General features: G+C 41.8%; 1 protein-coding gene across 2 annotated transcripts in view; it reads left to right on the plus strand.

Annotated features, from left to right (window-relative positions):
- The window catches only part of KAT6A (lysine acetyltransferase 6A), a 105,154-nt gene extending 100,706 nt beyond the window's left edge, over nt 1-4,448 (plus strand). For both annotated transcript variants that reach the window (XM_065899767.1, XM_065899768.1), the window contains exon 16: nt 1,783-4,448. In XM_065899767.1, coding sequence (XP_065755839.1) covers nt 1,783-4,448 — 2,666 coding nt within the window. The remainder of the gene's footprint in view (nt 1-1,782) is intronic.
- The last annotated feature ends 8,799 nt before the right edge of the window (nt 4,449-13,247 follow it).

Raw genomic sequence — 13,247 nt, forward strand, 5'->3', positions numbered from 1 at the left:
TATCTGAATCTTTAGTCAATGGGTATATTAGACTTAGCATCAGGAAGATATTTAATTAATAACCCTTTAATGGAATGTGCAGTCTATAGACCTGGCCTGTTTTGCTAATTGTGTATGCTGAGTGCTTAAAATAGGCACTTAGTAAATATTGTTAAATGACTAAGTGCTTAGAAGTGGTTCTCAAATAAGGTCAGGTTCATGTAAATTGGACTTGATTCAAATCTGTTCCTGAATCATATCTCTAATATGTCTTACTCAACAAGTAGTTAAATTTCTGATAAAAATGGTAACAGTACCTCAAAATAAGTTAAATTTTATGGCATAGCTAAAAATCCACTGATTAGACTTGTTGTCATTTCCTTTTTAGAGATGAAAAAAAATGGGCTATATATGACTTGGGTCCCAAACTAGCTGTTCACGTCTAGCCTAAAGTTTCTGCCCATGTGTCGTGCTGCTTCCGTCTGGAGGGCTTGCCTTGCTGGGGTCAGATTGCGCTGCTTTGCTTTGCTGGGTGAATTTGTAGGAATCTTGTTGTCCATGCTTGGTACATATACCTATAGCTTTTATGTACTAACCAGTTGGGCTTTTATTCTCCTTTTAAAAATAAATTCACTCAATTTCAAATCTAGTAGACAACTTGCATTTTCTTCAGTCTCATAGTTTTGTATAATAAATACTTTTAATATAGTAATGACTAAGTTTTTTGCTTTATCGTGCATGATTTTCCAGAATTTTATTATGTTATATTTTGAGATGTATAACTAGGAAGCTAAAAATTTATTTTGTAAAACATTGTGGCACTTTAGTAAAATTCTATCTTGGATCATCATAGATTAAAATAGTATCCTATAAGTTCCTGTTGGACAAATTTTTCTCTAATGTAGACATTTCCTTTGTTTATTTTCAGGTTGTTACTGCTAACTACCTTTTCAGTCCCACCAGTGCCCCTCCCCCTCAATCCTATTAAAAAATAGGATTTGCTGGTCTTCTCTTTAAAAATTAATGGGAAATGTGGATGTACTTAATACCACACCAAACTGTACACCTAAAAATGTTAAAATGGTAAATTTTATGCTGTGCATATTTATAGTTTTTAGAAATAGAAGAAATCAATGGGGAGAAAATAATGCTAATAATCAAATTTATTTCTAATAAACCATTGTCATTGGTACATTAACTTTTGCTTCAGGTCAGTATTTGTCCAGGACTACATGCCTTGCAGCTCTTCCTATACAAACACAACATTGGCTGGGAACTGTTGGTGTAGGGTTGCTCAAACATGGCCTGGAGTAATTGGCTTGATATTACCTGAAGTAGTGATTTTGTAGAAACTAAGAAAACCAGAGCAATAATATAAATTGCAAACAGGGGTGGGGGGAAAGAAGGAGAAATGAGCGGATGTGTAATTTACACAATAAAGACAGCTTGTCTAAAGTAGCTGTAGGAACTATTTAGTATTTGCATCCTTATAAAGCTTATTTCCATTTTAAAGATGGTGAAACTGAATATTAAGAGTCCCTCTCCAAAGCCATGCAGTTGGTGATGATAAACTTGAACCTAGTGGGTGGGCCAGGATCCTCTCTCGTTGTTCTGCCGGTTCACTGTGTGACTTTAGAGGATATCATGGAATGGGTGTCTCCTTTAGATCCTTAACCTGAAAGTGAAGATAGGAGTTCAGGATGATTATTAAAATCATTTCTGTTGTACGTGTGGTCTCAGAAAGAGGCACTAAAAAATACAAGACCCTATAATCTGTTTTTATTTTTTATCCCTCCTGTGCAGACACTCCTATCCTAAAGCCAGTATCTCTCTTGAGAAAATGTGATGTGAAGGATTCTCCACTTGAGCCAGATACGTCCACGCCCATGAAAAAGAAGAAGGGATGGCCCAAGGGCAAGAGCCGCAAACCAGTCCACTGGAAGAAAAGACCTGGTCGCAAGCCGGGACTTAAGCTGAATCGGGAGCTGGCAGCCGTTTCTACTCGAGAATGCGTTGTTGAGCCTGTTGTCCCTCTTCCTGAGCCTGGACGTGAACCCCAAGTTCAAGAGAACCAGGAAGCTGTTGGACCACGAGAAGACTTGCCTTTAAGGGAGGAAAGGAAGGAAGGGGAGGAGCTGCCCCTGGAAGCGGAGGAGGGGGAGGAAGGAGAGGAGGAGGAGGACACCACCAGCAGTGACGTCAGGGCAGCCTCTCCGGCGGACAGTTGCAGCCCCGAGACCGGAACCAAGGGGCCCGAGGTGGGCGAGGAGGAGGAGGAGCCCCGCGCCCCTGTGGGGCAGCAGCCGTCGGAGGAGGGGCCGCAGGACCTGGCTCAGCGTGCACGTGAGGAGGAGGAGGAGGAGGAGGAGGAGGACGCCGCTGCGGAGACCCAGCAGAGCGAAGACCGCGACGCGGATGATGAGGACGACGGCCACCTGGAGTCCACAGAGAAGAAGGGGCCGGAGGAGCAGCCAGCTGGGGGCAACGTCAAGGAGGAGCATGGTGGCCAGGAGTCTTTTTTAGATCCTGATGTGCACAGCAGTCGGGAGCACGCAAAAGACAAGGAGGAGACAGAGCCGGATTCCGAAGAGGAGCAGACTTCCCACGAAGCATCCGTGGTCTCGGAGCACATGCCAGGCTCTGAGGACGACCACGAGGAGGACTCCCACTCTAAAGAAGAGCTGCTGCAGCTGAAAGAGGAGGCGGAGATCCCTCACAGTGACCTGGATCTGGAAACCGTGCAGGCCGTGCAGTCTTTGACTCAGGAGGAGAGCAGCGAGCATGAGGGCGCCTACCAGGACTGCGAGGAAACCCTGGCGGCCTGTCAGACCCTGCAGAGCTACACCCAGGCCGACGAGGACCCGCAGCTGCCCCTGGTGGAGGACTGCCACGCCTCGGAGCACAACAGCCCGCTGTCTTCTGTCCAGTCCCACCCCAGCCAGTCGGTGCGCTCGGTCGGCAGTCCCAGCGTGCCTGCCCTCGAAGGGGGCTACACCCAGATCAGCCCGGAGCAAGGATCCCTGTCCGCGCCGTCTATGCAGAACATGGAGACCAGCCCCATGATGGATGTGCCTTCCGTGTCGGACCACTCCCAGCAGGTGGTGGACAGCGGCTTCAGCGACCTGGGCAGCATCGAGAGCACCACGGAGAATTATGAGAACCCCAGCAGTTACGACTCCACTATGGGCGGCAGCATCTGCGGGAACAGCTCCTCCCAGAGCAGCTGCTCCTACGGCGGCCTGTCGTCCTCCAGCAGCCTCACCCAGAACAGCTGCGTGGTCACCCAGCAGATGGCCGGCGTGGGCGGCAGCTGCAGCCTGATGCCACAGAGCAGCGTCCCGCCCGCCGCCGCCACCTGCAGCATCAAGTCCCCTCAGAGCTGCGCAGTGGAGCGGCCACCCAGCACCCAGCAGCCACCGCCGCCTCAGCCGCCCCCGCAAGCGCCGCCCGCCCCGCCGCCGGCCCCGCCGCCCCCGCCGCCGCCGGCCCCGCAGCCACCGCCACCGCCCCCGCAGCCCCAGCCCCCGGCCCCGCCCCCGCAGCAGCAGCAGCCCTCGCTGTCCCAGTGCAGCATGAACAGCAGTTTCACCCCAGCGCCCATGATCATGGAGATCCCAGAATCTGGAAGCACGGGGAACATCAGCATCTACGAGAGGATCCCTGGGGACTTCGGGGCCGGCAGCTACTCCCAGCCGTCAGCCACCTTCAGTCTAGCCAAGTTGCAGCAGCTGACCAACACCATTATGGACCCTCACGCCATGCCTTATAGCCATTCTCCTGCTGTGACTTCCTATGCAGCCAGTGTTTCTCTGTCCAACACGGGACTGCCTCAGCTGGCTCCGTCGCACCCCTTGGCTGGGACCCCTCAAGCACAAGCCACCATGACGCCGCCCCCGAACTTGGCCTCTACTACCATGAACCTCACGTCCCCTCTGCTGCAGTGCAACATGTCTGCCACCAACATTGGCATTCCCCACACTCAGAGGCTGCAAGGGCAGATGCCAGTCAAGGGGCACATCTCCATCCGCTCCAAGTCCGCGCCCCTGCCCTCCGCGGCAGCTCACCAGCAGCAGCTGTATGGCCGCAGCCCACCTGCGGTCGCCATGCAGGCTGGCCCTCGTGCGTTGGCTGTTCAGCGTGGCATGAACATGGGGGTTAATTTGATGCCAACCCCCGCCTATAATGTCAATTCCATGAATATGAACACCTTGAACGCCATGAACAGCTATCGGATGACGCAGCCCATGATGAACAGCAGTTACCATAGTAACCCTGCCTACATGAACCAGACAGCACAGTATCCTATGCAGATGCAGATGGGGATGATGGGGAGCCAGGCCTATACCCAGCAGCCTATGCAGCCAAACCCTCATGGAAACATGATGTACACGGGCCCCTCCCATCACAGCTACATGAACGCTGCTGGCGTGCCCAAGCAGTCACTCAACGGACCTTACATGAGAAGATGAGCAAGACGGACTTGCAGTTACAAACTTAAATCTATATAAATAAAGGAACCTTTTATACTGACAAACCAGAGAAAAATGGACCTTTTTTCCAGTTAAAATATTGCTGTAGATTTAGAGGAATTTTTCTTTGGTTTATTTTATTTTTTAGAAAACCTGGTCTTTTTTGGGGGGTTCATTTTGTTCTGGGTTTTGGTTTTCTTCACAATCTTGAACATTTTACAACAGAACTCATCTAAAAATGGATTTGGGGATGGGGAAACATGCACAAAAATCTTTTCATAATTAAAAAGAGCCTTACTTTCTTTACACACCACATGGACAGACTTTGTGTAAGAGTGAATTATCTATTTTATTTTAAGATGTATGTTTCCCCTCAGTGTTTGCAGCTCCCAATGTTGTCATTTTTAAATGTTATATATACATCTCGAGGGTTAGCCAGACCCTTTCCTCCACACCCAGCCTTTCATTCCCTACTTCATTCCAGCAGGAGGCACTTATGGGAGACTCGGACGGGGACATGGAGAACAACCCAAGCTCCTTAAACTTATTATTATTGTTAATATTATTATTATTATTAATAAAGTGAGGCAGGAAAATGCTTCTCCTCTTAAAATCCCCTCCACTCCCTACAGACACACACACATACACACACACACCTCTTGAAACCTTTCCCCAAGAATGTTTCTATAAGTGAACTTCATTGAGATGTTTGTTTTTCTTAAATCAAGTGTAATATAATTTTTTTTTAAACTACTCCCACTCAGCACTCAGAGACACAAAAATACTGTAAGTCTCAGTTAACAGCGGAATCTCAGAGGAAAGCTGTTTGCAGTCCTAATCCAGCCTTGGAGGAATAGATGGTCAATTAACAATCAAAAAGAGGCATAACCTCTTGTTTTTTACCACCTGGTGAATCAGCCATACGCACATATTCCACGCAGCCTCTTGTTTTTAGTATGTACTTTGAGATGCCAAGGGTCTTGATTCTTGAGCCTTTGACTCTGATTAAACTCAAACAGCAGTCCCCAGTGATTAGCCTCTTACATTCTCACGTAAAGGGTTGGTGGATGGCTGTACATGTCAATGATTTGAGAAATACCTGACTAACCTTTGACACTGTTTACTTTGTGTTGGAAGAGATGACGCAGAATGTGTGTCGTGAGGGAGATCGTGGTGTGAGTTTTATAGCTACTTCAGTGATACATACCTCTAGTTTTCCTTTGTCTTTTGAGATCCTGAGTTCCTCCCCTGTGAATCAGAGTGCGCCAGCCCCTCTCCTGTGAGTGGCTGAAGAGAAGAGGGATTAAACCAACCACCAGCATAGTAGGGCAAATCTGGACAGCAGGGTTTCAGCAGGCTCCTGTGTTGCTCCCAGCTTCATTCTCTTTTCTCTTGTGCAGCCAGTTCGCCCATTCTCTTCTTGTTACTTGCTCCAGGGATAGGTAAAAAAAAAAAATATATATATATATGTATATGTATATGTACATATACATATATACACTCCATCATTAGAAGATGGAGACTATTATACCACTTGGTATGTGCAGGCAAATATCCAAAAGGGGGAAGTACCGCTTAAAGAAATATCTGTAAGCATTAAATTCTCTCCTTTATTTGTACATTTTATATAGATAAATTTTTGAAGTACAAATTAGGCATTAAATTTTTTCAAATGCACAGGTTTGTTGGGTTTTTTTATACACTTTAATTGACTTTCTCAATTAAACGTGTTAGGTAGAAAAAGGCAGAATTCCACATCTTACCGCTATCGATTCTGAGCATGTGCAAGGCTGTGTAGGACCCAGTTTCTCTGTATATACTGTTCCAGTTCCCAGTCCTCTGTGTAGAACGTGCACTGTGCTGCCCTCTGCCTACTCTTCGGCGCTGTCATTGCTTCCTGGTTGGGGTGGGGACGGGGTGGGTCGGGAGGGAGGGAGGTGTATTGGGAGGAGGGTGGGTCAAGGCAGAAGGAGAAGCTGTTGAAATGAGGGCCGTGAATTCAGTTTCTGTTGGTTTGCGGTTGTGTTTGGGTTTGTTTCTTTAAAAAAAAAAAAAAATTTCAATCAGGCAGCTCCCTTTTCCACAAGCCTTTTTGTGACTTTAGAACTATTGTAGAGAAAATGTTCTTTTCTATATTATAAAAGAAATTATCCAACACAGTAATATTGGTACCTGTCATTTTTTCACTTCTGTTTAAAAAAATGTATTTTTAGCAAGATAACTTGGGTAATCTTCTAAAAAAAGAAATTTAAAAACTCACTGTTAGTGACTTTGATGCCTTTTAAAATAAGAGCTTTTTCATTTCATTCCATCTTTAAAATTTTTTATCTTTGTTGTAGAATATTAAAAACTATTTTAAGAAAGATAAAAATTCTCTTTAAAGAGATCTCTAGAGTGTGTGAATAGAGCTCCAGATGCCTCTAAAAGCCGCATGTACAAATGAAGCTAAGTCTATTCCTGTCTGTTTATATTTGCTTTTCCTGTTTTGTAACCTCTTTGTACTTTGTTCATGGTGACTCGTAAGCTAAGGGGAAGGGGTGCCTAGATGCCTTTGTACTTCTCCATGTCACGCGCTCCTGGGCCAGCTGGTCTCCTTCCTCTCCTGTATGTAATATCACTTTTTTTTCCCCTTTCTAGCAAGTACTTTCAAAAGAACTCTGTACATTTTAACATAAAAAAAAATAAATTATGTTGAGCCATTTTGGATGTCTGTCTTGCATGTGGAATTTTTCTCCCTTCCAAGTGTTTCAGATTCTCTGATTCTTTTTCTACACACAGAGACTTAGAAATATAAGCCTTTTCATGTTCTTCTTTATGTAGCAAGTATAAGTTTATGATCTTTGAAATTTCAGTTTTCACTCATAATGTGTTTCAGTGCCAAGAATATAGATGGTTTTCCCTTTTCCAAAGAAAATGGTATAACCTCACTTTGGATTTTTTAGGGAAACCCATTTGAAAACCTTCTAAAGAGATTGTAATTCCTCCAACCAAAAAAGGAAATACAGTTGCAGTAACAAGTAGCTCCCACTTGGAACAAAGTGTTTTTTCTCATTTCAGTTGACTTGATTATGTAATCTAGGAAGATTTGCCAGAAATCTGGGCCCTAAATACTGATGATCTTTTCTGATGTGTTCTGAGTTAATGTGCTCGCCTCTCATCATTAACAACTTTGCATATAAGGCAGATTCCAGAATTAGATTTAGCTTTGGGAAGCTAACAGCTTTCTGGGGTACAGGGGTGAGGCAGACACAGGTTTTCATGCCCTCCTGACTTGATCTGCTGTTCCTTGCCGCTGAGTTAGGAATTTAGGAAGTGATGTGAACACTGTCCGTAGCAGGCGTTTGTTCTAAACTTCGTGCCATTGAAGTTTTAGGCCATAGAGTCATGTCATCTCCGGAAAATAAATGGCTTGTCTCCCTTGATTTCTTGCTTCATAGTCACAGTTTGAGCCCAAGACGGCCACTGCTCTACGCAGTTACTAGTGAATTGTCCCAAAGGCATACTGCCTTTGCTACTGCAAACTACCTGCTTTAAGTGAGTTCAGCATAACAACAATTGTGATTTTTCTACAAGGAGGTGATGTGACCAAAGAATATACTATAGATTTCATTGAAGTGCTAACGACCCTCACTATGTATTACATGTAAACTGGAACTTGAGGAATCTCATGTGTAGCCAATGCTCTCCTTTACATTGAAGTGCTAACGACCCCCACTATGTATTACATGTAAACTGGAACTTGAGGAATCTCATGTGTAGCCAATGCTCTCCTTTACATTGAAGTGCTAACGACCCCCACTATGTATTACATGTAAACTGGAACTTGAGGAATCTCATGTGTAGCCAATGCTCTCCTTTACCGTCTACCATCCGGCCTTTTCACTCTCAGAAGGTACGTGTTGGGGGAAACGGCAACACATTTGACTAACGTGTGTACTGCTGAGAGCCTTGGTCTACCGGTTTTCGAATCGACTGCCATGCCTTCAGTTACTAGGGTTCCAGGGATCAGTTTCCTATACGGCCTCTCTGAGCATCTCAGGTGGTGCCAACTTCTTCTGTAGTGTGGTGAGAACCGTGTGTATTCCCTGAACACCGAGTGTCAGGTTGACAGTTCTAGCTCTTTAGGTGAGAATTACTGCGTTAGGTTCTCCCTGGGACACCCTCAGCGGTGTATGGTTTTCGCCCTTCCTCTCGTCTTTTCGTAATGTACAAGATAAAGGGTCAGTGATGATGATGGAAAAGCATAGTGAAAAGAGAAAAAATGACCTTGTTGACTGAACAAATTAAGCAGAGTTATGACAAATGGTGGGCAGGAGGGAGCTCCATATTCCTAATGTAACTTAAATCTAAAAACTCAAGTGACATATTCTATAAATGAACTCAAAACCATGAAGAGTGACATTTATTTGTGTTGTCAAATGTCTGGAATTCTTGAGCATGGTCCATCCAATTAAAAGCTGAAAATCCCCACAACAAAACCCAACTCGTTTGTTTATATATTTCTGTTAAGGGGCAGGTTGGGTTTGTTAATCTAAGTTGGTGTGGTTATATAATGCAGCACAGACCCATGGATTTTCTCTCCAGAATGACAGCTTTACAAATTGGGCTTAACTGCAATTCCTTGCTGTATTAATAAGGAGCCTAAATATTGGTATACAGATTACATAAACCTCAAAAAGGTGGCAGGTGTAATTTTTGCCTGAAATAAGGACAGCCATGGAGTCTGATGGACTTTGGTTTTTTGAGTTCTTTTGAAACAGTAGACAGACATAGTCATAAGGAATTGTTTTCCTGTGACTATTGTGAATACTCTTTTTGAAGGTGAGAGATACATTCTTGTTAGCAAGAAAAAATATTCTAACATTTAACTCTATACTAACAGACATTTCTGAAAGCCACATTTAAGCAACATTCAAAAAAAAGTTAAGCGTTCTCTGGGGTGATGTGTTCATTTTTAACCGTTTTTAGTTTATGCACACACAAAGAGGAGAAAGCAAAGGCAAGCAGGTGAACTGAGGTAAACTAATCACCTTTGCCTGCATTAGAGAGCTACAGTGCCTGGACTCACCGGGATGTCTATGAATATGCATTGAGAAGCTGACATCCGGTTAATGCTGGGAGACCAGCCATTCAGATCACCTTTCAAGTTATTTACATTGGCCTTAAAGAGCTTTTTGAGCCTCAGAATCTTCTGTTTTTGAAAATGTCATTTAAAACCCTTCAACTCTTATCCTAAGTTCAAAGTCTCTTGTGAACAAAGTAAAGAAAAATATTCATACACAAAACCTCTTTGCTAGGACTGAGGCTCTGCCCCATGTACAAACAGCTCTAATTGTTTAATTGATGTATTACATTGAGTAAAATCGGTTGATTTCATTTTCTTTTTAAAAGAGTGTTAGAAAATCATTCAAAATGACTGAATTTGATCATAGTTTTCAAGAGAAAGTGAGGACAGTTATATGTTGAATAGGAGACAGTGGCAAAGGCTTTGCTGGAGGCAAGGACCTCTTGCAAAATGGAATAATTACACAATTTTTTAAAAGTTTGTCTAGCTCCTGTTCAGGGAAAAGAACTAGAATTGACTAGGACCCCTAACTTGACGTCCCCAAAGGGTTCTTGATGGAAAGAAAGTCATGAATCTGAAAACTGAATAATATGGAATATAGTGAGACCAACTGTAGAGGCTGAGGAAGAAATTCTATTAAAATTACAAAGGAAAACAAAACATGTCCCAACCAGCCACTACAGCCCATCTTAATTATTTCTTTGGGGGCTCCCAGGTATTTCTTTTTTTAAAAAAAATATTTATTTAATTTTTGGCTGCTTTGGGTCTTAGTTACAGCATGTGAGCTCTTTCATTGCAGTGCGTGGGCTCTCTAGTTGTGCATGGGCTTATTTGCCCCGTGGCACGTGGGATCTTAGCTCCCTGACCAGGGATCGAACCCACATCCCCTGCATTGGAAGGCGGATTCTTAATCACTGGACCACCAAGGAAGTCCTGGTATTTTATTCTTTTTGATGCAATTGTAAATGGGATTTTTTCCCTTAATTTATCTTTCTGATAGTTTGTTGTTAGTGTATAGAAATGCAACAGATTTCTGTATATTGATTTTGTATCCTGCAACTTTACCGAATTCATTGATGAGCTCTAGTAGTTGTCTGGTGGTGTCTTTAGGATTTTCTGTGTATAGATAGTATCATGTCATCTGCAAACAGTGACAATTTTACTACTTTTCCAATTTGGATTCTTTTATTTCTTTTTCTTGTCTGACTGTTTTGGCTAGGACTTCCAGCACTGTGTTGAATAAAAGAGGTGAGTGGGTATCCTTGTCTTTTTCCTGATCTTAGAGGGAATGCTTTCAGCTTTTCACTGTTGAGTGTGATGTTAGCTGTGGATTTGTCATATATATGGCCTTTATTATGTTGAGGTATGTTCCCTCTCTGCCCACTTTCTGGAGAGTTTTTATCATGAATTTTATCAAAAACTTTTACTGCAGTTATTGAGATGATCATATATGGTTTTTATTCTTCAATTTGTTAATGTAGTGTATCAAATTGATTGAATTGTGGATATTGAAAAATCCTTGCATCCCTGGGATAAATCTTAATCATGATGTATGATCCTTTTAACGGTATGGTTGGATTTGGTTTGCTAGTATTATCTTGAGGATTTTTGCATCTGTGTTCATCAGTGATATTGGCCTGTACTTTTCTTTTTTTTAATCATATCTTTGTCTAGTTTTGGTATCAGGGTGATGCTGGCCTCATAGAATGAGTTCTGAAGTGTTCCTTTCTCTGCAATTTTTTGGACTAGTTTGAGAAGGATAGGCTTTAACTCTTCTCTAAATGTTTGATAGAATTCACCATCTGGTCCTGGTTTTTGTTTATTCGGAATTTTAAAATTATTGATTCAATTTCGTTACTGGTAATTAGTCTTTTTGTATTTTCTTTTCCTTCCTGGTTCAGTCTTGGGATATTGTACATTTCTAAGAAGTTGTCCATTTCTCCTAGGTTGTCCATTTTATTGGCGTATAATTGCTCATAGTAGTCTCCTATGATCCTTTGTATTTCTGTGGTGTTGGTTGTAACTTTTTTTTCCGTTTCTGATTTTATTGATTTGGATCCTCTCCCATTTTTTCTTGATGAGTCTGGCTAAATGTTTATCAATTTGCTTTATCTTTTCAAAGAATGAGCTTTTAGTTTCACTGATCTTTTCTTTCTTTCTTTCCTTTTTTTGTCTCTGTTTCATTTATTTCTGCCCTTACCTTTATGATTTCTTTCCTTCTACTAACTTTGGGTTTTGTTTGTCCTTCTTTCTCTAGTTGCTTTAGGTGTAGGGTTAGGTTGTTTATTTGAGATTTTTCTTGTTTCCTGAGATAAGCTTGTATTGCTGTAAACTTCCCTCTTAAAATTGCTTTTGCTGCTTGCCATAGATTTTGGATTTTCGTGTTTTCGTTTTCATTTGTCTCCGGGTATTTTTTAAATTCCCTCTGTGATTTCTTCAGTGATCCATTTGGCTGTTTAGTAGCATTTTGTTTTGCCTCCACATGTTTGTGTTTTTTGCAGTTTTTTCTTGTAGTTGATTTCTAGTCTCATTGCCCTTCCACTTTCTTAACTGTGTCTTTTGATGAACAGAGTTCTTCCTTTATGGGTAGTGCTTTTTCTGCTTGTGTTAAGAAATCTTTTCCTACCCTGAAGTTATAACAGTATTCTCTGTAATTTCCAAAAGCTTCATTGTTTTGCTTACATAGTTAATTTTTTAATATATCTGGAATTGATTATTGTTCAAAGCATAAGGTAGGGGACCAGTTTCATTTTCTTCCCATGTCGATATACAGTTTTAACATCACTCTATCTTTCACCACTTCTCTAAATCAAGTGTCCACATATACATAGATCTATGTATGGACTATTTATTCTGTTCCACTGATCTGTATATCCTTCCTGGCCTAATTATTGTAGCCTTATGATAAGTCTTGATATTAAGTAAAGCAAGTCTTCCTGAGTTGTTTTTCTTCTTCAGTAATGATTGACCCATCTAGGCCTTTTGTCTGCCCCCATATATTTTTTTTAATTTTTAATTTTTTTTTTTGGCCATGCAGCATAACTTGTAGGACTTTAGTTCCCCAGCCAGGGATCAAACCTGTGACCCGTGCAGTGGAAGCATGGAGTCCTAGCCACTGGACTGCTAGGGAATTCCTGCCCGTATATTTTTAGAATTAACTTATCAGATTCCTTTAAAAGTCCTAATGACATTTTATTGTGATTGCATTGATCCTTAAAATCAATTTGACAAAAATTGACAACAGTATTGACTCTCCCATTCATTTAACATGATGCATTTGTTTGACTTCTTTAATTTCTACTGAAAATTTTATTGATTTTTTTGCATAGAGATTCTGTGCTTTGTTATTTTATTCTTGGATATTTAATATTTTTGAAACTATTAAAATATCTTAAAAATTTTTTATTTTCTGTTTATTTTTGGTATACAGAAATTTCAGTGATTTTTGTATTTTGCCCTTGTATCCAATAACCTTTCAAAAGTCACTTAGTAACTCTAATAATTAATCTACAGATTCTTGGACTATTTACCTATATGTCATATCATCTCTAAAAATGAGAGTTTTATTTCTTATTTACAATTTTTATACCTTTTCCCTTTTTCAGGCCTTACAGCACTGTGTTCGACCTTCAGCACAATGTTGAATAGAAGTGGTAAGAGCAGGCATACCCTTAATCAGATGAAAGAAGATTCATTCAGTCCCTAGTTTCTTAAGAGTTTTTATCATAAATGTA

This window comes from Phocoena phocoena, chromosome 21 (assembly GCF_963924675.1).
Source record: "Phocoena phocoena chromosome 21, mPhoPho1.1, whole genome shotgun sequence".
Lineage (NCBI taxonomy): Eukaryota > Metazoa > Chordata > Mammalia > Artiodactyla > Phocoenidae > Phocoena > Phocoena phocoena.